At 41.9% G+C, this 25,407-nt stretch overlaps 1 protein-coding gene across 2 annotated transcripts in view; it reads right to left on the reverse strand.

Moving 5' to 3' along the window:
* Positions 1-603: 603 nt before the first annotated feature.
* The window catches only part of PSMA6 (proteasome 20S subunit alpha 6), a 31,610-nt gene continuing 6,806 nt past the window's right edge, over positions 604-25,407 (reverse strand). Inside the window, exons 2-7 of one of the 2 annotated variants that reach the window (XM_036353132.1) lie at positions 9,134-9,228; positions 8,795-8,876; positions 7,527-7,682; positions 4,709-4,887; positions 2,694-2,788; positions 604-921 (exon numbers count right to left, since the gene is read on the reverse strand). In XM_036353132.1, coding sequence (XP_036209025.1) covers positions 864-921; positions 2,694-2,788; positions 4,709-4,887; positions 7,527-7,682; positions 8,795-8,876; positions 9,134-9,228 — 665 coding nt within the window. In that variant the 3' untranslated portion in view covers positions 604-863. The remainder of the gene's footprint in view (positions 922-2,693; positions 2,789-4,708; positions 4,888-7,526; positions 7,683-8,794; positions 8,877-9,133; positions 9,229-25,407) is intronic. The other variant, XM_036353133.1, reaches the window with a different exon arrangement.

Genomic DNA, 25,407 nt, shown 5'->3' on the forward strand with positions numbered 1-25,407 from the left:
GATGTTCCCAGGCTGCTTGGCACCTGTGTATGCAAATTAACCCACCATCTCAGGTTAATTTGCATACTCACTCCTGATTGGCTGGTGAGTATAGCGGAGGGATGGTCAGTGTACATGTTTCTCGTTTATTATATAGGACTAGAGGCCTGGTACACAAATTCGTGCACAGGTGAGGTCCCTCGGCCCGGCCAGTGAATGGGGCCCATGGGGGCCATCTCGCCCAGTCATGATAGGGGCCAGCCAGCCAGGGGAGGGACTGCAGGAGGTTGGCTGCTGGCCCGATTGGGGCCATCGGGGCCAGCTGGCTGAGGGGGGGAGAGAGGGACCGCAGGAGGTTGGTTGGCCGGCTGGGGGGAAGGGGGAGACCGTGGGAGGTTGGCCAGCCGCAGGAAGTTGGCTATGGGAGCACAGACCATCAGGGGCAGCTCCTGCATTGAGCATCTGCCCCCTGGTGATCAGTGCACTCACAGTGACCAGTCGACAGGTCATTCGGTTGTTCTGTTGCTTAGGCTTTTATATATATAGATGCCATTTAGCTAGAGTATAAATTTCTGGCAATTAAGTTTCTTTAGCCACAGCAACAAAATGAATAAAGCCACAATGTCAAGATGGTGAACATTTATTTAACAGCCTGCATGTACTAACACATAAAACAGTTTTAAATACATAAAACTGGAGGTAAAAAACACAGGATGCAATTCTTTTCCAAAAGCACTGTTTTTATTTATATAGAGCCCTAACCACTTCAGTGGCAGGAGTGGGAGAGGTTCCTTTTTCAATCCAAGGGCCTCCGTAATGTTCATCTGTTGTTACCAAACACACAGGCAAGTGGCATAATGGATTTGGTAAACTGATTACAATGTTTAGTCTCTCTCTGCTAGAGCAACAAGATGAGTGTCAATCTCTGCTTCTGTAAGAATCCTAAAAAGCAAAGGGAAAGAAAACCAAAACTACTTACTTTTTGAAAAATTTTATTACGCAAAATTCCAAACACACACGAAGTAGGCTAGTAATGAATACACGTGTACCTAACACCCAACTTCACCAATTGTCAATTTATAGCTAATCTTTAAAAAAATCTATACACCCACTACTCATTCCTTTCATTTTGAAGGAATTCCCAGATGTCATAGCAACTCCTTCTATACACAAATATGATTACCTGACATCAGATCTAGAATTAGGTCTTTTGAAAACAAAACCCTTTTAGTTGCAGCTATGATAGAAAATATTTAAATATAAAGCTAAACTACACATAAAGCATTCTATTTTAGCTCTTATGTCAAAATGCCTTTATACCTAGTATAACTCAAGTTTGTATTAGCTGAGAGATAAGAAGGCACTCCATGCTGAGCATATGGTATTTTCTAAATGATGTTTGCACCAAAGAAATCAACTGCTTGGTAACCTTTAATGTGACCTATCACTGCGGGACCACTAAAAAGGAAAATCTGTCAAAGTGACATTATTTAGTGCATTTTGGGGCAATAGAAGCAGCTTATATAGTTGTTGATGTTTATGTTATATAGTCTAGTTATTATTTAAGTAAACTTACTATCACAGGATTTATAAATGATACAAGGGCTTTTTGAAAACACAGGATCTTTGGTTTCTTATCTATTTAACTAATTGATGGAAATAAGAATTTTAAAGGTTATAGGAAGGTCTAAGAATAGAGAAGAAAACAAAAACTAATTGCAGGTCCATTAGAGAGATCTGTAAATAGTTCTTGATGAAATTTTACTGATGATAAAAAAAAAAAGTATTTTACCTTAAAAAAAAAAAAAGATCTTTTCATACAGAAAACAATGTTAATTTTTCTTAAATCTTTCATGTTTGTATCAATTACCTGCAGGCAACAAAAAGAATAGAAACAGGCCTACTAACAAAAAACTCTTCAAGACTTGGTCTACCTCTAACCATAACCATGTGTACTTTTAATTGTGACCTAAAAGTAGATATACATAATAGTTAATATGCCTTCCCTTCCAGCAGTTCCTCGCATCTGTGGACTTAACTGAAGTATTTTCCACTATTCAAAAAAGCAACCAAGTTCATGGTAAGTAATGACTTCAAAGGGTTGCTGGGAGGATCAAGTGAGCTTATATGCATTAAGCATTCAGTACAGATTTGACTCATGGAAGCTGTAAGGTTAATTTGTGGTAATTAGTCACTTAGTTCACTTAGTAAGAACAGACAGACATCGAGCATCTGTAATTCAATGAGCTGTATTCAAAATTTGGGGCTTCCAAAGATCTCCAGATAGGGTTTGATGTATATTAGTATTTCATATTTGCTCTTCACATATATAACCACTAAATAATTGAGGCTCCACCTGAAAAACTTGAAAACTACTTTGACAGTTGAATTTCTATTGACCTTAAACTAAAAAAAGAAAAACTCTTATATTTACTTCTTACTTTATGAAGGAGGTTAATTTATATCACGTATGGTATTAGATAAAAAATCACTCTGAAACGAGAAGAAAAGCTCTTATATCTGTCTTAAAGAGACATCAGCAAGTTTAAAAACAGATTTCTCAGGTGCTAAAGGGAAAATACTATAACTGTAGTACAAGAAAATGTTTCCTTTCCCCACGTTATAGGACAAATGAACCCCACATGTCTAACTTTTTAGGCTGGAATTTATCACTTGGCAAACTTCTTAAGTACCTGGTCAACAATATAACTCACCTGAATTTAGGATTTTCAACTGTAACTACTCCAACTTCTATTTCTGAAGGTTTGAAATCAATTGATAGAACAGTAGACAGGCAGGTAATTGCAGTCTGAAAAAAGTTATCAACATTAAAATATAGTATTTTTCAGAGGCTCCAAGATTTTCTCATTCCAAGCTTATTCAAATCATGAATTAACCACATGCTATTCATTTTTGCTTCATTTTTCAGTGATGTACTTCTAGAGCCACTAACAGATTGCTTAATTCTAGTTTGCTGCCTGCCAATGAAAAGAAACTTGTTTATATCAGTTCAGCCATAAATCAAAGGGGCCCATCAAGCAAAATAGAAAGATTTACACAAAACTATTTGGTTAATGACCACTACATGCCAGGCCCTATGCTTAGCATTTGAGGTGAGATGAGGAGAGGATGAATGAACAGTCCTGGCTGTTGTGGCTCAGTTGGGTGGGCATCATCCTGTGCACTGAAAGGTTGTTGATTTGATTCCTGGTGAGGGCACATGCTAGGGTTGTGGACTCAATTCCCATAAGGGGGTGTGCAGGAGGCAGCTGATCAATGTTTCTCTCTCTCTCCCTCTCTCCCCTTCTCCCTTCCTCTCTCTCTAAAAAAATCAATAAAAACATTTTTTTAAAAAGATGAATGATATAGTCTTTTTTCAAGGAATTTATAGTAATAACAATTTAAGAATGTTTTAAGTGGCTCTGTATCTGTGATTACTTATGTAATTATGAACTGCAATAAGAAAAAAACTTTAATAAACATCTAAACAGGGCATAGTACCTCCCAGATGAAAACACGCTTTATATCGCCTGCTAGTATAAATGCTGCCAACAAAACATAAAAAGTACTAGAGGCCCAGTGCATGAATTCGTGCACCAGTGGGGTCCCTTGGCCTGGCCTGCGGGATCAGGCCAAAACTGGCTCTCTGGCATCCCCTGAGGTGTCCCGGATTGCAAGAGGGCACAGGCCAGGCCAAGAGACCCCACCAGTGCACAACTGGGGCCAGGGAGGAACGCGGGAGGCTGGCCAGCCAGGAAGGGACCGCAGGAGGCTCCAGGGTGTGTTCGGCCAGTCTCGCTCAGTTCCAATTGGCAGGACCTCAGCAGCAAGCTAACCTACTGGTCGGAGCGTCTGATCCTGGTGGTCAGTGCACATCATAGCAAGCTGCTGAGCGGCCTTAGCATATCATTAGCATATTACACTTCGATTAGTTGAACGGATGACCGGACACTTAGTATATTAGGCTTTTATTATATAGGATTAGATGGTAATTTTCTCTTTGTCATTTGTCAGAATCATGTTATTAGTCTTTAGAAAGGGCTGTATCCCAGACCCTCATTCCAATATCTACTAAATATTTTGTTCTTAACTTCTTGGCAATAAATAAGAGGCTTCTTTAGTCTAATGTTGTTAAATATTTGTCAAATTTTAGCTTGTCAAAAAAAAAAAAAAGAACCTTAGCTTGTCCTAACAAGGTAAAGTTCCCAATCATAATACATAATCCCCTCAAGAACCCTGCATAAATCTAGCTCTATTTTTGTATCCCAGATATAATTTCTCTACCAAGTCATTCTGTGAGCATATTCTTTTACCAGAAAGAACATTTGGTGTGTGGCTATTTATTTTTCCTTTAGCACACCATAAGGCAACATTACTGACGCAATTTTTTTCGCTTTTGCTACCGAGAAGTGTAAGCCTACTCTGAGTCATAACCATGCAGGCTTTTAGGTCTAGTCTTCGATTCCTATTCTTAGTTATATTTTTCCATCTTATATGTGTTTTGTTGAAAGCAATTTCAAAGACATTATGGAATGAGATAAGAAATTAAGTGAAAAGCAATCCTCATTGTTCCCATGTCAGCTGAATGACAGCAATTTTACTATTCAGCTAACAAACCTGGATCTTGTGATATAACCCAGGAATACAGTTTACAGACTGTCAAGTATGCAGTGATCTTTACTATTCTATGGAGCATTAAAAAAAACTTAGCTTCTTTTGGCTAACTTACTTCCACTGTCTGTTCAAATGTCCAGTCAAATTTCTTCTTCACTTTTTTTTCAAGAAAGCTGGTTGACTCAGTTTGTTTAACGCCTGCTGCAGTGGCTTTAAACCCACAGTAGTAACCTGCAGGATCACACTTGTACACCTGAGGGCCTTGTTCTTCATCTATACCAATTAAAATCATACCTAAAAAGAAAGAAAGACCCTCATTAAATATCTTATACCTCTATACAGCAAAAATTCCTGTGTTGTCATATAGCTCTTGTTAATCATTACTCTGGCCAACTATTTTAGAATATGTGTTTTGTTCTAAAAAAGACCTGATAAAACAGTCTAGCCAGTGTGGCTCAGTGGTTGAGCATCGATCAACCCATGAACCAAGAGTTCCCTGGTTCGATTCCTGGTCAGGGCACATTCCCAGGTTGCTGGCTTGATCCTCAGTGGGGGCGTGCAGGAGGCAGCTGATGGATGATTCTCTCTCATTATTAATGTTTCTATCTCTTTCTCCCTCTCCCTTCCTCTCTCTCTAAAATAAATAAAAAGATATTTAAAAACAAACAAAGGGGGGGAAAAATCCCAACAAAACAAAAACAAACAAACCCCCGATAAACAAAATACAGGTTAACACTGCAAAAGGTTTTAACACAGATTTTTAGAAAGTTCAAATTATCACAAATGTAATCCACAAAAAATTTCTGAATCCTTGCTATTACTCAAAGCATGTTTCTTTGAATCCCAATTCTTCAAGATGTTACTTGGTCAAATAAATTTGGAAAATATATAATTCTTTTGGAGAAAATAATATACAATAGCATAGGTATTCTAAAGTGTTCTGCTGTAGGTTGACCTACTTTTAGCTCAGTAGTCCTTAAATTTACTTAACCAAGAAATAGTTTTTCTCTTTTCTTAAATTTAAGAACCAGTGATGAAAGTTCCAAGGACCTAAAAGTATATGTAACACACCTTGGGAATGCTGGAGCAAAGTGAAATACACATAGGGGCTAATGCTCACGTCTATACTGCCCATCTTTGTTGCTGTTGGTATACATTCCCCTAGAAGTCAGTATAATTAAAATTCTAAATTCTGTACATAAATTTATTACAAATCTAATGTTATTAGATTGACATATGACGTGACAATTAAAATAGCCACTACCATCAAACTTCTTTCTACTCAGCAGAGCAGGTAACAAAGTATGTATTTAAAGAATGGCTTAACTCCTGCTTTCTTACATTCCAGATCTGAACCTCTTTTAAAGTGTCTGTCTTTTTCTAAAATTCAGTATGAACTTACTACTTTTTTCACATTTATAAATGTTTTAGAGTCTCCTAATGCAGAATTTTCAACCTTATTTTATTGACAAACACTATCACCGTGATCTGATATCTGCTTTATTCAAAAGTTATGTTACCTTGTAATTTTCTTTACATTTCATACTTGATACAAAGTACAAGAGCAACATGAAAGAGGTATCCACTTACTGCCTGGGGGAAGCAAGAAACACTTCTCTACTCCAGGGTCTTGCAAGATGAATAGGGTTTAATAGGTGATAAGGACATGCAAGGCGATCAAGGCAAAAGGAATAAGACATGAAAGATCAGGGTAGACCCAAGGAATGAAAAATGATCTGTGTATGACTGGGTCTTCACATGAGGGAAGAAAGCAGTACAAGAAAGAGGCAACTTGGGAGTAAACTGTAAGAGGCCTTGCATATCATATTAAGGAGTTTGGGATTGACACACTAGCCAATCAGTTTTTCCAAGGGAGCAACAACCAAATTTGACTTTAGAATGACTAACTCATGCAGCAATAGGAAAGGCTCAGAAAGAGTGAGAAGGGAGAGAAGAGACAAGTAAATTTAGTGGCAAAGGCAAGAGATAATGAAAAAGTAACCAGAAATGGAGAAGAAACAGATACTCTGAGGAAAAGCCTGATGACTAATCAGAAGACCAGGGAAGATGAGGATACAAAAGAAAAGGATGAAAGTAGGAAAATAGTAATGATTTTAAATTTGAAGTATCTGTGGGACATAGAGTAAGGGACTGGGCTAGAGATAATGTGACAGTGGGTGAGACCATACAGACAGAACAAAGAGGGAGAGGACCACAGAGAGAAACCTGGTGAGCAACATTCCTAAGACCAACAGAAGAGGATGAGCTAAGGAAAGAGAGGTGCAGGAAGAGTATCACCAAAGAAATGAAGGGAGAATTTGTGAGAGGTTAAAAAATAGGATTAGATGCTAAAGAAAAATCATTACATTGACTGCTTTAATTTTCATAAATGAATGAATGACACTATGCCAAAGGCAACTTGTGTTGAATTTTTCAGGATAATTTACTACATTAAGTCTAAAATCAGTAAACCATATCCCTCTCCCATTAAAATTTTCCTTGTTTTTTTAAAAAAGAAATTTATTCTAAAAATATGAATCAGGCATATGTGTGTGAGCCTGATTCTTTAGAGTGGTCAAGAAAACAACTACATTACTAACATGCCTAATTTAGGTATTTCATTTGAACAAGTAATCTAGAATTGTCATAGAACCCCCATTACAAAAGCCTAATATAACAATCTGGATCTTTCAAAGCACACACACTAAACAAAAATATTTTGATAAAAAGTCTAATAGCATCTAAAGTTTCAAGATAATACTGTAAGTACTGTTGTGAAACCTATCCTTCATTGTTGACTAATGATAAATTATAAAGATTTCCTCACAATTTCCAAACCATATGTTCAGAACCTGAAATAATTTTCTTTATGCATCTTCTCTAAGAATAATTCTAAATTTATCAATTACTTAAGTACTTCTTAGCATACTTACAACAACCAAGGGGCCTCATTTCAGCATTCTGTGTGTAGACCTGAGAAATATCAGCAATTCTTTTACACAGCATGTCCACAGGAATCTCATAGCCATACTTGTATTTCCAATTAGCTGCCTCATAGCGTGCCCTCTGTACCTGGGATCTGCTGTCAGCTAAAAGCATAAAAAAGGTTTAGTTCTTTAGAAGCAAAGAATGATCCCCCAAGCCAGACAATTTTCTATATATCTCCATTATGACTTAAGGAAAGCAGAAGTAGTCCACTATGGCTTTTTATTCCACCAATGAATAGTCAATGATCCTATCTAATAAAGAGAGAATATGCTAATTGACCCTCACACCTTCGCAAAGATGGCGGTGCCCACAGCCAATAAGGAGGGAATATGCTAATTGTCTGCCCCACCCTCAAAGACGGTGGAGCCCACAGCCAATAAGGAGGGAATATGCTAATTGACTGCCCCACCCTCAAAGATGGTGGTGCCCACAGCCACAAGATGGTGGTGCCCAGTCTCCTCAGCCCTGCCGGGGTGGCAGACGCACATCAAGGCCAGACCTGCCCCCAGGTGGGCCCGGCCGCTCCGCACACCTGCCTCTGGAGTCCCCCAGTCCCCTCAGCCCCCCAGAGCCGGCCCGAGGGCAGATAACCAGGGCTGGCCGAGGCTTGTGCTGCCGGCAGTGGCAGCAGTAGAGGTGTGATGGGGCGTTGCCTTCCCCTGATCACCAGGTTGACTCCCGCCCTTGAGGGCTCCCGGACAGTGAGAGGGGGACCCCCAGCTCCAGTGCATGAATTTTCATGCACCAGTCCTCTAGTAAGTATATAACAAAAAGAAAAAATTTTAAGATGAAGTTCTATACACAGTACTGTCATTTTATTCTGATCCCTTTAAAGGGCAGTACTGTGTATAGAACTGCCAAAATAGTTTCTATAACTAATAACTCCCTAAGAACAAATTTTAAGGAGACAATGTTTCTCTTGATCTTTTTTGGTAAGCTTGAATTTTCCCTTATTTCAGAAAATAGAAACCCAAAGTAATTTTTTATAATTCTCACCTACTTCTAACCAATGTCATTATTACTAGGTTTGAGATTTACTGACTTACATCCCCTTACACTATTAACTACATCTGAAATAAATCATCTGTAAGAGGGGCCCAGTTTCCCTAACAGTAGTATGGATATCTAATTCTATTATACTTTTAAAATTAGTACAAAACTCAAAAATAATTAGAAGAAAATAACAAATCTAAGTAGACATTGAGCCAATTACCTGTCATTCCTGTCATCACACAGCCAATGTTTTCAGTTATCTTGAATAAGTGAGTCACTGTGCTAGAATCCAATAATTTGTCCTAATGAACACAATAAATCAGATAATTTTAAAAAAATCTGTGTAGTGATAAAAATTCTGTGAAATTAAATAATATACTATATAATAAATATTTTTTTGTTTGCTTACAGTTAAAACCAATCAGTAAATACTAGATAAACAGAGTCAAAGCAAGAATAATGTTAACATTTATAGGTAATAATAACCCTCTGTACAAACTTGTGAAAAATTCTAGTATTATATTTTGCAATAATCGGCTATCTGGGCAGTATTACTTACAGGTACTTTCTTCTGTGTGACAATTACTGCACAGTCTTTCCCTCTGACAGCTACCGATGTAAGGCCACCCTGGTTAATAGCCTTAAAAGCATATTCTGGAAGACAGAATAGTTTTTTAAAAGGCAGAATAAATTATCACAGATTCATGCAATGGGATAATAGCAGTCATTAAAAAGAATGAGACAGAGCTATACAAGCTAATATGGAATGCCGGCTAAGCCATGAAAAGTCAAAATAATGGTAATAATAAATCATAGTTAAACCAACTCCATTTCTTTCCATTTTAACTTTACTGAAATCTTTTTTATCAGGCTCAAGTACCAAATTTCAAATAAAGATTTAGTTAATTTGTTATATCTTTGTCAATTATGTTTTATCATTGGGAAAAAAAATTTTAAATCCTCATCCCAGGATATTTTTTCCATTGCTTTTCAGAGAGTGAAGGGAGGGAGGGGGAGAGAGACAAAGGAGATAGAAACATCAATTTGAGAGAGACATATCAATTGGTTGCCTCCTGCAACAACCCGACGGGGAGCCAGGGATCAAACCTGCAATCCAGGTATGTGCCCTCGACCGGGAATTAAACCCGTGACTGGGAATCAAACCCATGACCTTTCAGTGCATGGGCTGATGCTCTCACCACTGAAAAACACCAGCCAGAGCTATGTTTTATCATTTTAAAAGGGGTTTTTGTGGCCATTATTTCTAAGTCTGGTTTATCTAGGTCAAATTCAGTTGCTCTAGATTTTCTCAAGATTTAATATTTTTGTTAACTTTTGGTCAATAACTAATTTGACCATATGCAGTTTTAATTGCTCTTATGTTATTTTGAATTTTTTTCCCCCACCACGCTGAATTTTTTGAGGTCACGTGTTTTTTTTTTTGCATTTTTATAGGATTCTTTAGTTTGTCTATAACAAACTTCAGCTTATATACTTCTAGTTGCTATCAAACTATTACCCAGTTACAAATGCTGGATCAACATCCTATATAATAAAGCCCTAATATGCAAATCGACCAAACAGGGGAACGACCAGTTGCTATGACGTGCACTGACCACTAGGGGGAGCGCTGCTCAGCCAGAAGCTGGGCTCACGGCTGACGAGTGCAGTGACGGGAGCCTCTCCCACCTCCACTGCAGGTGGAGTAAAGAGCGAGTGGTCCCAGTCTGCGAGAGGGCTCAGGCTGGGCTGAGGCTTCTCCCCGCACCCCTCCCCCCCCCATGCCAGCGCAAGACTTTCGTGCACCAGGCCTCTAGTAGTAAGTAGCATAAAAACAAAGGACTTTGGCACCATGTAGTTTAGCTGATAATGACTGCCTTTGGAAAGTAAAATTACAGATGAGACTATCCCTTTCTATGTTATGCATTTCCATACATTTAAATTTAATCTAAACATGTATTTTGTAATTAAGAACACAGCAACATAAATTAATATATGCTCATTGTAGGAAATATGAAGAAAGATAAAAAAAAAACATTACTCATAACTCCAATCAGTATCTTTATTTTATTTTTTTAAATATGTTTTTACTGATTTCAGAGAGGAAGGGAGAGGGAGAGAGAGAGATGGAAACATCAATGATGAGAGGGAATCATTGACTGGCTGCCTCTTGCACACCCCCAACTGGGGATTGAGCCCGCAACCCGAGCATGTGCCCGGATTGGGAATTGAACTGTGACCTCCTGGCTTATGGGTTGATAGCTCAACCACTGAGCCACAATGGCTGGGCATAATTGATGCTTTTAAAATTCTGTATTACTCTGGGAACTGGGTCTGAGGCCTGGCCTCATCTGTTCATAAAGCCACTGGTGATGAGGACCAGCTAAGTAAGATACTACCTATATTATAGCTCCTACCAAAGAATTTCCTTTGGCCCTAGCTGGTTTGGCTCATTGGATGGAGCGTCGGCCTGTGGACTGAAGGGTCCCGGGTTCGATTCCTGTCAAGGGCATGTACCTTGGTTTCAGGCGCATCCCCAGTGGGGGATGTGCAGGAGGCAGCTGATCGATGCTTCTCTCTCATCGAAGTTTCTAACTCTCTATCCCTCTCCCTTCCTCTCTGTAAAAAATCAATAAAATATATTTTTAAAAAAATTAACCAAATGGACTTAACTGCAGAATAAAGATAATAAACAGTGAATGGATATGGAAATTAATCAGTAAGATTAAAAAAGACAGTATGTCTGTGGGCCAATACTGAAAGGTATAATGTATTTTCTCTGACTGGCTTATTTTGCTTAGCATAATACTATCCAGGTCCATCCATGCTGTTGTAAATGATGAGATTCTCATTTACAAAGGAAACATCCCAGAAAGATCTGGCCATGGAGCCAATGATTCTGCTTATGTTTCCTGGCTTTATTATTTTGCAACAGATCCCATCAAGGACATGTATAGAGGCTTGGTGGTGCTCTTGGTTATCTGCAGAAAGGGATCCTGGAGGCCCACGGATTATGAAATGACATGGACCAAGAATATGCCTTGTTATTCTTGATTTTTGATGAGAACCGTCTTGGTATCTGGATGAGAACGTGGCACTCCATGGGCCCGAGGAGCCAGATCGTGTTAACCTACAGGATGAAACTTTCTTGAAGAGTAATAAAATGCAGGCCATTTATGGAAAACTCTATGCCAACCTCAAGTGTCTTACCATGTACAAAAGAGGATGAGTGGCTTGGTACATGCTAGCCATGGACCAAGATATTGACCTGCACACTGTCTACTTCTATGCAGAGAGCTTCCTTTATGAGAATGGAGAGAGTTACCAGGCAGACGTGGTAGATCTCTTCCTGGGTACCTTTGAAGTTGTGGAGATGGTGGCCAGCAACCCTGGGACATGGCTGATTCACTGCCATGTTACTGTCTTGTATCAAAGAGAACATTTAAGCATTATCACCACCACCACCACTGAGATTGGGAAAGCAATCTCCAGAGACTTTAGAGAAGGCAATGTGAGAATGCTGGGCATGCAGATCCCTGTAAAGGATATCAAGATGCTAGATTCTGTTTTAATTGCCATGGATGTCATTATCCTGCTCATCACTCTGGCTCTTGGTGGTATGGTCTGGTACCAACACAAAAAACAAAAACATGGAGCAACAGGTCATCCTGGATGACAGCTTTAAGCTTCTGTCCCTCAAGAACTAACAGCTGAATCTGGGCACTGCACATCTGTAATGCTCTCTCAGCAGGCCATGGACTAGCAACTGACCCCACTATAAAGGGGCATGGATGGTATACAGGCACAGGAGGGAATCAAACTTGTCTGGGTATTTTTTCCCCCCACTTATTTATTTACATAGAAATAATATGCTTCCTCTTTTTCTTTAAGTTTCTTTGCTCCACTTGGGAACCTGGGGCTAGGTGAGTCTCCTAGTATTACATACCACAAATTTCAATGGCTAGATTTTATCACTCACTGACACTTGGAAGATCTGGAAATTCCTAAAAACTGATCCCTCTCACAAAGTACATACCAAGAATAAAATACACTGAATAGGTTTTTACTTCTTTCCAGGACCTCGCCTAATTCACCATGAACCAAGGCTAAGTGAGCTATGAATATAATCTACATCTAAACTAAGGACTAAGCATGGGCATGATGGGAGCATATCTCAACATGATAAAGGCCATATATGACAAACCTACAGCCAACATCATACTCAATGGGCATTTCCCCTAAGAACAGGAACAAGACAGGGATGTGTGCTTTCACCACTCTTATTCAACATCAGAGGCCTGGTGCAGTCTGGGACCCCGTGGGGGATGTCCACCTGCCGGCATAGGCCTACTCCCCGGGAGCCGGGCCTAAGCTGGCAGTCAGACATCCCTCTGGCAGCTGGGAGTCCTCGGGGATGTCCACCTGCCAGCTTAGGCCCGCAGTAGGCCTAAGACATAGTCAGACATCCTTAGCACTACCGCGAATACGGGAGAGGCTCCTGCCACCGCTGCTGCACTCGCAGTCGTCAGTCCGGCTTGTGGTTGATCAAAGTTCCCACTGTGGGAGCGCAATGACCACCAGGGGGCAGCTCCTGCATTGAGCGTCTGCCCCCTGGTGGTCAATGTGCATCATAGCAACCGGTCATTCTGCAGTTAGGTTCAATTTGCATATTACCCTTTTATTATATAGGACTAGAGGCCCGGTGCACAAAAATTTGTGCACTCGGGGGGGCAGAAGGGGGGTCCCTCAGCCCGGCCTGTGCCCTCTCGCAGTCTGGGACCCCTTGGGAGATAACGACCTGCTGTCTTAGGCCCGCTCCCGGGTGGCAGAGGGCAGGCCCAATCCCTAGGTGCAGCCCCTGGTTGGGCTCAGAGCAGGGCCGACTGGGGAGTTGGGGCGCCGCCCCCTGTCATGCACAGAGCAGGGCAGATTGGGAGGTTGCGATGCCACCCTCAGTCACGCTCAGGGTAGGGCCGATCGGGGGGTTGGGGCACCACACCCTGTCACACTCAAGGCAGGGTCGATGGGGAGGTTGTGGCGCCACAACCTGTCACACAGAGAGAAGGGCCAATCAGGGGGTTGGGGCGCTGCCCCTGTCATGCACAGAGCAGGGCCCATCAGGGGGGTTGGGACTCTGTACCCTGTCACGCACAGAGCAGGGCCCATCAGGGGGTTGGGGAGCTCCCCCCTGTCACTCACAGAGTAGGGCCCATCAGGGGGTTGAGGAGCTCCCCCCTGTCACTCACAGAGTAGGGCCGATAGGGGAGTTGGGGCACCGCCCCCTGTCACACACAAAGCAAGGCGGATGAGGGGATTGGGGCGCTGCCCTCTATCACCCACAGAGCAGGGCCGATCAGGGGGTTGGGGCGCCACCACTGTCACACTCAGGGCAGGGCAGATGGGGAGGTTATGGCTCTACCCCGTCACACACAGAGCAGGGCCTGTGGGGTGGGGGGTTGGGGCGCCGCACCCTGTCACACACAGAGCCGCAGGGCGATCATGGGGTTGGGGAGCTCCCCCTATCAGGCACAGAGCAGGGCTGACCAGGGGGTTGGGGTGCCTTCCCCTGTCACGAACAGAGCAGGGCAGATAGGGAGGTTGTGGCCCCGTCCCCTGTCACACACAGAGCCACAGGGCCATCAGGGAGTTTGGGCGCTGCCCCCTGTCACACTGATCCCGGTGCCGGGAGGCCTCTCGGCTCCGCTGATCCCGGTGCTGGGAGGCATATTACCCTTTTACTATATAAGATAGAGGCTTGGTGCACGGGTGTGGGCCGGCTGGTTTGCCCTGAAGGGTGTCCTGGATCAGGGTGGGGGTCCCCACTGGGGTGCCTGGCCAGTCTGGGTGAGGGGCTGAGGGCTGTTTTCAGGCTGGCGGGTGACTGAAGCTCCCAACTACTCCTTTTTTTCTTTTTCTTTTTTTTTATTCTGGGCCAGCTTTAGCTTTGAGGCTTGGCTCCAGCTCTTAGGCCTCCGCTGCTGAAAGCAGGTTTCTGGCCTTTGTTTACCTTCTGTATTTGAAACAATGTTGCGATCCTGCTGGCTGAAGCCCGACAAACTAAAGCAGGTTTCTGGGGTTTTGTTTAGCTTCTATACTTGTAACATAGTTGCTTAGAGTTGCAGCTCAGAGGCCTGCAGCGGCCGGCAGGGAACGTTGGAGTCCTCCATCACTGAAGCAAGCAAGCCTCATGTTCACTTTAAGCTGCCTGGCTGCCGGCCGCCATCTTGGCTGGCAGTTAATTTGCATATTGCCCTGATTAGCCAATGGGAAGGGTAGCGGTCGTACGCTAATTACCATGTTTCTCTTTTATTATATAGGACTAGGGGCCCGGTGCATGAAGATTCGTGCACAGGGGGTGGGTCCCTCAGCCCGACCTGCACCCTCCCCAATCTGGGAGCCCTCTCCAATCCGGGAGTTTCTGTCTGTCTTTGCAATCATATGAGTGAATTGTCTGAGATCCCCAACCCAGTTTGGTTGGTTGCTCACAGAATAATAGAGGCATTTTTTGTTTGCTTCATTGGTGGAGATTTCCTGGAAGTTTTAGGATTTATCTTCCCTTTAATTTTTCCTAGACACTCTGATCTTACTTATGTCTCTCACCTTTGCTTTCCCTCCACCCCCCACTGCAACAGTAACTTGCTCCAGGCTCACTTTGCTCTAGTGCTAGGAGAGTGACGACGAACCTTTTGAGCTCGGCATGTCAGCATTTTGAAAAACCCTAACTTAACTCTGGTGCCATGTCACATATAGAAATTATTTGATATTTGCAACCATAGTGAAACAAAGATTTATATTTTTGATATTTATTTTATATATTAAATGCCATTTAACAAAGAAAAATCAACCAAAAAATGAGTTCACGTGTCACCTCTGACACGCGTGTCATAGGTTCGCCATCACTGGTTTAGGAGATATGTCTGCCACCAGAACTACAATTCCTGGTGCTCCTGCACTCTGGGCTTCTGCTTCCGGTCCTGGGGCTGCCATCAGAACTACTATTCCCAGAATTCCTGGTGCTCCCCATGCTGGGAGTGACCAAGGGAGCCACGGCCCCCCAAGGGAGCGACCAAAGGAGCCACATCCCCCCAAGCTGCCAGCTCTCCCGCTTCTGCTCTCCGCCAGGCATCTGTGTATGCAAATTAACCCGCCAGCTTTGTTGGGTTAATTTGCATATTCACTCCTGATTGGCTGGTGAGCACAGTGAAGGGATGGTCAATTTACATGTTTCTCTTTTATTATACAGGAGGATACTACTAGATGTCCTAGCCACAGCGATCAGGCAAAAATAAATAAAAGGCATCCAAATTGGAAAACCGGAAGAATATACCATATTCATGGATTGGTAGAATCAACATTATTAAAATGTCCATACTACCCAAGGCAATCTACAGATTCAATGCAATCCCTATTAAAATACCAATGTCATATTTCACAGAGTTATAACAAATACTCCAAAAATTTATATGGAATCAAAAAAGACCCCGAATAGCTGCAGCAATTTTGAGAAAGAAAAACAAAGTTGGAGGAATCACAATATCAGATTTCAAGTTATACTACAAAGCCACTGTAATAAAAACAACCTGATGCTGGCACAAGAAAAGGCACATAAGTCAATGGAACAGAACAGAGAACCCAGAAATCAACCCAAGCCATTATGCTCAATTAACACATTGTATGCGGGAAACGTGTTTACACATTTTACTATTTATACGTTCTACCAGTGTAGTAGAGCGCGGGACACATATTAATACGTTTTTTATAGACTAGCCGGTGAATGCGGGTAACGTATAAATACGTAAACTAAAGTTATCGTAATTTTACTGAACGTTACCATTTGAGCAAAAAATTAGCAAAAATGGCCCGCGCCACCTGTTAGCGTGCGATAAAAACTACCCGCAAACAATGTGTTAATATTTGACAAAGGAGGCAAGAGCATACAATGGAGTCAAGACAGTCTCTTCAATAAATGGTGTTGGGAAAATTGGACAGATACATACAAAAAAATGAAACTAGACCACTAACTTACACCACACACAAGAATAAACTCAAAATGGATAAAAGACTTAAATATAAGTCATGACACCATAAAAATCCTAGAAAAAACCATAGGCAGCAAAATCTTAGGCATCTCTCATAGCAATATGTTTACTGATACATCTCCTAAGGCAAAGGAAACAAAGGAGAAAATAAACAAATGGGAGTCATCAAAATAAAAAGCTTCTGCACAGCAAAATAAACCATCAACAAAATGACAAGAGAGCCCACTGGGAGAACATATTTGGCAATGATATCCTATCTAATAAAGAGGGAAATGTAAATTGACTGTCACACCATCACAAAGCTGGCGGTGCTTATAGCCACAAGATGGCGGCGCCCAGTCTCCTCAGCCCTGCTGGAGTCTCCCAGTCCTTTCAGCCCAGCCGGGGAGGGAAGGGGGGAGGCAGGCCCACAGTGTGGCTGGACCCACACTCAGCCCCCCAGCTGCCCAGGGACAGCCTGAGGCTCAGGCAAGCCTCGGATGTTGGCTGTCCAGCCATTCAGGGCCACCCGAGGCTCAGGTAACCAGGACCAGCCAAGGCTTGCGCTGCTGGCAGTGGCAGCAGCAAAGGTGTGATGGGGGCATCGTCTTCCCGACCAAGGGGTCGCCTCCCACCCCTGAGGGCTCCCGGACTGTGAGGGGGGCAGGCTGGGCTGAGGAAACGCCCTCCATGGCAGGGGACCTGAGGCTGCACCCCCTCCTCCCAGTGGGGCTTGATGGCGGACCTCAGGCCATGCCCCCCGCCCTGGCGCCAGGCCGGGGGACCTGAGGCTGTGCCCCCCACCTGGCGGGGCTTGATGGGGGTGGGGCTGGCCGGGTCTGGATCTCACTCAATGGGGGTGGGACTGGCCGGGTCTGGGTCTCGCATGATTTCAAGGTGCACATGGGTGGGCGGGGACTTGACTCTGGGTCACACAGTGTGCCTCAGACTCTGATAAGAGGAAGATTTTCATATACATTTTACTAATTTTCTTTCATCTCTGACACTTCTATTATAGAGAAAATGCAAATAGCAATATTAAAATATTTCCTCTAATTAATTCTCTTTTAACGTGCACGAATTTCATGCACTGAGCCACTAGTGTGTGTGTGTGTGTGTGTGTGTACACACACATACATACACACACACACACACACACACACACACACACACACACTACCCTAATACACAAATAGACCAAAGGCAGAACAACCATTTGCTATGACGAGTGCTGACCACCAGGGGGTGTGCACAGAACATGGCGGGTGTTGGCTGCAGCGGGATGGTGGAACAGTGAGCGGGAGTACCAGACCAAGACAGGGCACCAGTCGCTGTCATCAGGGCAAGCCTCTGGTGGGTACTGAAAATTCTTTGCTCTCGCACACCGCGGTCCCGCCCAGCGCTCGCACCTACTGTGAGATAACAAGTGTGTGTGTTTTTTAAGCTGCTAAGTCTGTGGTAATTTTTAAAAAAATATATTTTATTCCGCCAGAGCTGTGGTTTCCAGCAGACAGGCATCTGGAGACCATCACAGGCAGCCCCTCGGAGTCGCTGTGAGACCCCACTCGGTGCAATATTGTACAGACAGGGGCGCACTGCTCCACAGGAGAAATTCTGAATTCACTTTTCCTAAATAACTGCCAATAGACACTGTCGCACAATTTCAACGCCAGGGCCCCTTAGGGTGTGTCAGAGCCCTGCGCACACGCCGCAAACGCACTGCCAGAGGGCACGTTTCCAGCAGGCAGGCATCTGGAGCCCACCATCCCATAGGCAGATCTGGGGAGCCACTGCAAGCCTCACTGAGTGTGATATTGTGCAAATGGGGGAGCAATGCCTCACAGCAGAAATTCTGAATTCACTCTCCTGAATAACTGCCAATAGATGCTGTCACATAACTTCAGCCCCAGGGCCCCTCAGCGTACCTTGGAGATCCACACCGCAAATGCACTACAGGTACCCCTGTGAGCTGCCACTGGGAGCGTGTGTATCCATCCACAGGCACAGCAGCAAAAACTGAGTCTTCCCACTCTACAGCTGCAAAACTCTGGACACTAGTCATGCTTTTCCAGTACTCAGGCCTCCTGAGCCCACCGGGCCACAGGCGTGTTCTTATTCTAACAAGGGTGCACTATCCCAACAACAGAAATTCTGAATATCCTCATCCCGGATACCTGCCCACAGACGCCTCGATCACTTAGCTTCAACAGGGCCCTTCAGAGTGCTCTAGGGTGCCACACTGGCAAGCACACTGCGGGTGCCCCTGTGAGCTACCACTGGGAGCGTGGGTATACAACCACAGGCCCAGCAGCAAAAACTGAGTCTTCCCACTCTACAGCTACAGAACTCTGGACACCACAGTTGTGCCTTTCCAAGTGTGCAGGCTGCCTGAGCCCTACCACCCTGACAGACAGCTCCTGGGTACCTCCAAGAGCCCCTGCTGGGCACGGGCGATTTTAGCCAAGGACCCAAGGCAGCAAAAATTGGAACATATCCCTCCCCAGCTGCTGACATCTGGACACCGCGGTTGCACCTTACCAGCTCGCAGGCCTACATCAAGAAAACCCAAACAACTCAAGTAGGGAGCTACACTAGATTACGAAACTCAGGAGATCCGAGAGATCACAAAAGCAGCACCCTCCTCAAAAGAACTGGGGTAGCAAAACAGTCAGATCTAGGACACAGAAACAATTAAAACATTAGAGCAAAACATGGGGAGACAAAAAAGCAACCCTCAAAGGAAAGAAAAAGAGGAATCACTAGAGAGGGAGTTAAATGAAACCGAGGCAAGTAACTTCTCAGAGACAGAATTCACAGTAATGGTTATAAGAATGCTCAAACGGCTGGGTGACAAATACATGCAACTCAATGACAAATACACACAACTCAATGAGAATTATAAGGAGCTGAATGAGAATGTCACCAATATGAAAAGGAATCAAGAGGAAATGAAGAACGACATAGCTGCAAGAAAGAACACATTGGAAGGCTTGAACAGTAGACTAGAAGAGGCTGAGGACTGCATCAGCGAGCTAGAAGACAAGGTAGGAAAAAACACACAAACACAGCAGCAACTGGAAAGAAAAATTAAAAAGCAAGGGGAGAGCCTAAGGGAGCTTTGGGACAACACAAAAACGAAACAACATCTGCATAATAGGGGTACCAGAAGGAGAGGAAGAGAAGCAAGGAATACAAAACCTGTTCGGAGAAATAATGACAGAAAATTTCCCCGATATTGGCAAGAAAAGAACCATGCAAATCCAAGAAGCACAGACAGTCCCAAACAAGATGAACCCAAAAAGACCAACACCAAGTTACATCATAATTAAATTGGCAAACATTGACAACAAAGTACGAATCTTAAAAGCTGCCAGAGAGAGTCAGAGAGTTACATACAAGGGATCTCCCATTAGAATATCAACGGATCTCTCAACAGAAACACACCAAGCTAGAAGGGAATGGAATGAAATATACAAAGTGATGCAAACCAAGGGACCGAATCCCAGAATACTATACCCAGCAAGGCTATCATTCAAAATTGAAGGTGGAATCAGGAGCTTCACAGACAAAAAAGGACTAAGAGAGTTTATTACCACCAAGCCAGCAATGCAAGAAATGCTAAAGGGAATCCTGTAAAAAGAAGAAATGGAAAGGCAAGAAGAAACACAAATATTAAGAATAAAAATGATGACAAACAAGTACTTACCAATAATAACATTAAACGTAAATGGATTAAATGCCCCAATCAAAAGACATAGGGTAGCTGAATGGATAAGAAAACATGACGCATATATCTGCTGTCTACAAGACACCCACCTGAGAACAAAGGATTCACACAGACTGATAGTGAAGGGATGGAAAAAATTTTTTCAGGCAAATGGAAATGAGAAAAAAGCTGGGGTTGTGATACTTATATCTGACAAAATAGATGTCAAAGTAAAGGCCATAACAAGAGATAAGGAAGGCCACTACATAATACTAAAGGGAGCAATCCAACAAGAAGATATAACTCTTGTAAATATATATGCACCCAATACAGGAGCACCCAAATACATAAAACAACTTCTGGAAGATATCAAGGGAGAGATTGATAGTAATACGGTCATAGTAGGGGACTTTAATACCCCACTGACATCACTAGATAAATCCTCTAAACAAAAAATCAGTAAGGAAACAGCAATCGTAAATGACTCACTAGTTAAGATGGACTTAATTGACAACATCAGAATATTTCACCCCAAAGTAACAGAATATACATTCTTCTCCAGTGCACACGGGACATTTTCAAAGATAAACCACATATTAGGACATAGGCAAAGTCTCTTCAAATTCAAGAGGATAGAAATCATAACAAGCATCTTCTCAGATCACAGTGGCATAAAACTAGAAATCAACTACAATAAAAACAATGAAAAAAAATAAAACACTTGGAGGCTAAATAGCATGCTATTAAACAATGATTGGGTTACCAAAGAGATCAAAGAAGAAATAAAAAGCATCCTGGAAACAAATGACAATGAAAACACTCCAATGACAACAATCCAAAATCTATGTGACACAGTGAAAGCTGTCTTGCGAGGGGAAGTTCATAGCTCTACAGGTCTACCTCAAAAAACAAGAAAAAATGGCAATAAATTACCTGACCCCGCAACTTAAAGAATTAGAAAGAGAGCAACAAAAAAAGCCCACAGTAGCCAGAAGGAAGGAGATAATAAAGATCAGAGCAGAAATAAATGACATAGAGACCAAAAAAAAAAACAATACAAAAGATCAATAAACCAAAAGCTGGTTCTTTGAAAGGATAAACAAGATTGATGAACCTCTCGCCAGACTCACCAAGAAACAAAGAGAGAGAACCCAAATAAACAAAATCAGAAATGAAAGAGGTGAAGTAACAACTGATCCCACTGATATACAAAGGACTGTAAAAAAAATACTACGAACACCTCTACTCCAACAAACTGGACAACCTCGATGAAACAGACACATTCCTAGAAAAATACAAGCTTCCAAAACTCAACCAGGAAGAATCAAAAAACCTGAATAGGCCGATAACTACTGATGAAATTGAAACAGTAATCAAAATGCTTCCAGCAAACAAAAGCCCTGGACCAGATGGCTTCACAGGGGAGTTTAACCAAACATTCAAAGAACTAAAACCAATCCTTCTCAGACTATTCCAAAAAATTGAAGAGGAAAGCACACTTCCAAGCTCTTTCTATGAAGCCAGCATTACCCTAATCCCAAAACCATATAAAGACACCACAAAAAAAGAGAATTACAGGCCAATATCCCTGATGAACATAGATGCTAAAATCCTCAACAAAATTTTAGCAAGCCGGATCCAGCATTACATTAGAAAGATCATACACCATGACCAAGTGGGATTTATTCCAGGGATGCAAGGCTGGTACAATACCTGCAAATCAATAAACATGATACACCATATAAACAAATTGAGACAAAAATCACATAATCATATCAATTGATGCAGAAAAGGCAGTTGACAAAGTCCAACACCCTTTTCTGATAAAAATGCTCAGCAAAGTGGGAATAGAAGGATCATACCTCAACATAATAAGAGCCTTATATGAAAAACCTACAGGCAACATCATACTCAATGGGCAAAAACTAAAACCATTTCCCTTAAGAACAGGAACAAGACAGGGATGTCCCCTTTCAACCCTATGTTGAATATGTCCTATTCAACATAGTACTGGAAGTGCTAGCCAATGCAATCAGACAAGAAGAAGAAATAAAAGGTATCCAAATTGGTAAAGAAGTAAAATTGTCCCTATTCGCAGATGACATGATACTATACATAGAAAACCCTAAAGACTCCATCAAAAAATTACTAGAATTAATAAATGAATTCGGCAATGTAGCAGGATACAAAATTAATGCCAAAAAATCTATGGCATTTCTTTACACCAATAGTGAACTTACAGAAAGTGAGACTAAAAAAGCAATCCCATTTACCACTGCACACAAAAAAATCGAGATACCTAGGAATAAACTTAACTAAAGAGGTAAAAGACCTATATGCTGAAAACTACAGGACGTTGAAAAAAGAGATAGAAGACATAAACAGATGGAAGAACATACCATGTTCATGGTTTGGTAGAATCAACATCATTAAAATGTCCATACTACCCAAAGCAATCTATAAATTCAACGTACTACCCATTAAAATACCAACGGCATATTTCACAGACCTAGAACAAACTCTCCAAAAATTCACCTCCAAAATTCCAAAAATTCAAATAAAAAAAGACCCTGAATAGCTGCAGTGATCCTGAGAAAGAAGAACAAAGTAGGAGGGATCTCAATACCAGATATCAAACTGTATTACAGAGCCACTGTTCTCAAAACTGCCTGGTACTGGCACAAGAACAGACATATATATCAATGGAATAGAATAGAGAACCCCAAAATTGACCTGAACCAATATACTCAATTAATATTTGACAAAGGAGGCAAGAACATACAATGGAATCAAGACAGTCTCTTTAATAAATGGTGTTGGGAAAATTGGACAGATACATGCAAAAAAATGAAACTAGACCACCAACTTATACCTTACACAAAAATAAACTCAAAATGGATAAAGGACTTAAATGTAATACAGGAAACCATAAAAATACTAGAGGAATCCAAAGGCAACAAAATCTCAGACATATGCCGAAGCAATTTCTTCACTGATACAGCCCTTAGGGCATTGGAAACTAAAGAGAAAATAAACAAATGGGACTACATCAAAATAAAAAGCTTTTGTACAGCAAAAGAAACCATCAACAAAACAAGAACCCCCACTGCATGGGAGAACATATTTGCCAATGTTATCTCTGATAAGGGTTTAATCTACAACATTTACAGGGAACTCTTATAACTTAACAAACGGAAGATAAACAATCCAATCAAAAAAGGGCAAAGGACCTAAATAGACACTTTTCAAAAGAGGACATTCAGAAAGCCAATAGACATATGAAAACATGCTCAAAGTCACTAATCATCCGAGAGATGCAAATCAAAACAACAATGCGGTATCATCTCACACCTGTCAGAATGGCTATCATCAACAAATCAACAAACAACAAGTGCTGGAGAGGATGCGGAGAAAAAGGAACCCTCCTGCACTGCTGGTGGGAATGCAGACTTGTGCAGCCACTATGGAAGACAGTATGGAGTTTCCTCAAAAAGTTAAAAATGGAACTCCCATTTGACCCAGTGATCCCACTTCTAGGAATATATCCCAAGAAACTAGAAACACCAATCAGAAAGGATATATGCATCCCTATGTTCATAGCAGCACAATTTACCGTAGCTAAGATTTGGAAACAGCCTAAGTGCCCATCAACAGATGAGTGGAGTAGAAAACTGTGGTACATCTACACAATGGAATACTATGCTGCTGTAAAAAAGAAGGAACTCTTACCATTTGCCACAGCATGGATGGAACTGGAGAGCATTATGCTAAGTGAAATAAGCCAGTCAGAGAAGGATAAATACCACATGATCTCACTCATTTGTGGAATATAATGAACAACATAAACTGATGAACCAAGACTGATCCAGAGACGGAGAGGCATTGATTGGACTGTCGGGCCTTGGAGGGAAGGTAGGGGAAGGTGGGGGTAAGGGGAAGAGATCAACCAAAGGACTTATAAGCAAGCATATAGGCCTAACCAATGGACACGGACAACAGGGGGATGAGGGCATGAGCGGGGGATAAGGACACATATGTAATATCTCAATCAATAAAAAATATGCTAATTTAAAAAAATAAAAATATATTTTATTGATTTTTACAGAGAGGAAGAGATAGGGATAGAGAGTTAGAAACATCAATGAGAGAGAAACATTGATCAGCTGCCTCCTGCACACCCACTACAGGGGATGTGCCTGCAACCAAGGTACATGCCCTTGACCGGAACCAAACCTAGGACCCTTCAGTCCGCAGGCTGACGCTCCATCCACTGAGCCAAACCAGGTAGGGCAGTTTGTGGTAATTTTTATGCAGCATAGAAAACTAATACAATAGTTTTAATTGTTTATATGAAAAGGTTTAAAATCAAAGACTTAAGTTTCCACGGTAAGAAACTAGAAAAGGGCAAAGGTAAACCCAGATTAGAAAAAAAAAGAAACAGTAAAGACCAGAAATCAAAGAAATAGACAAAAGAGAACGTCAGAAAACAAATAATAAAATGAAATAAATAATAAATAATAAGTAAACTTTAATCACGTCAACAACTGCATTAAATGTTAATGGACAAAATACTCCAATAAAAAGTAGAAATTGCCAGAATGGATAAACTACACAAACAAACCAACAAAATTATAAACGCTTTGGTATGCTAAAAAATGGTCCCTAAGTGATATCCATGTCCTAATCCCTAGAACCTATGAATATTACCTTTTATGGCTTAAAAAAAAGGATCTTTGCAGATGTGATTAACTCAAGGACCTTGAGAGGGTAAGGTTATCCTGATGGGTTCAAAATGCAATCATATCACATATATGAGAGAACCAGAGGGAGATTATACACACAGAGAATGAAAAGGTGATGTGAAGAGGCAGCAGATTAAGATTTGACAATGATGCTGGTCTATGAGATTGAAGTGATAAAGCCATAAGCCAAAGAATGCTGGGAGCCTCTAGAAGTGGACGAAGTGAAGAATACATTCTCCCTAAAAGCCTCCAGAGAGAGCACAGCCCTGCATGACACTTTGATTTTGATCCAGTGATACTAATTTTGGACTTCTGGTTTCCAGAACTGTCAGAAAATACATTTCTGTTGTTTAAGCCACCAAGTTTG

The sequence above is a fragment of the Myotis myotis genome, unplaced genomic scaffold (genome assembly GCF_014108235.1).
Source record: "Myotis myotis isolate mMyoMyo1 unplaced genomic scaffold, mMyoMyo1.p scaffold_m19_p_1, whole genome shotgun sequence".
NCBI classification, from domain to species: domain Eukaryota; kingdom Metazoa; phylum Chordata; class Mammalia; order Chiroptera; family Vespertilionidae; genus Myotis; species Myotis myotis.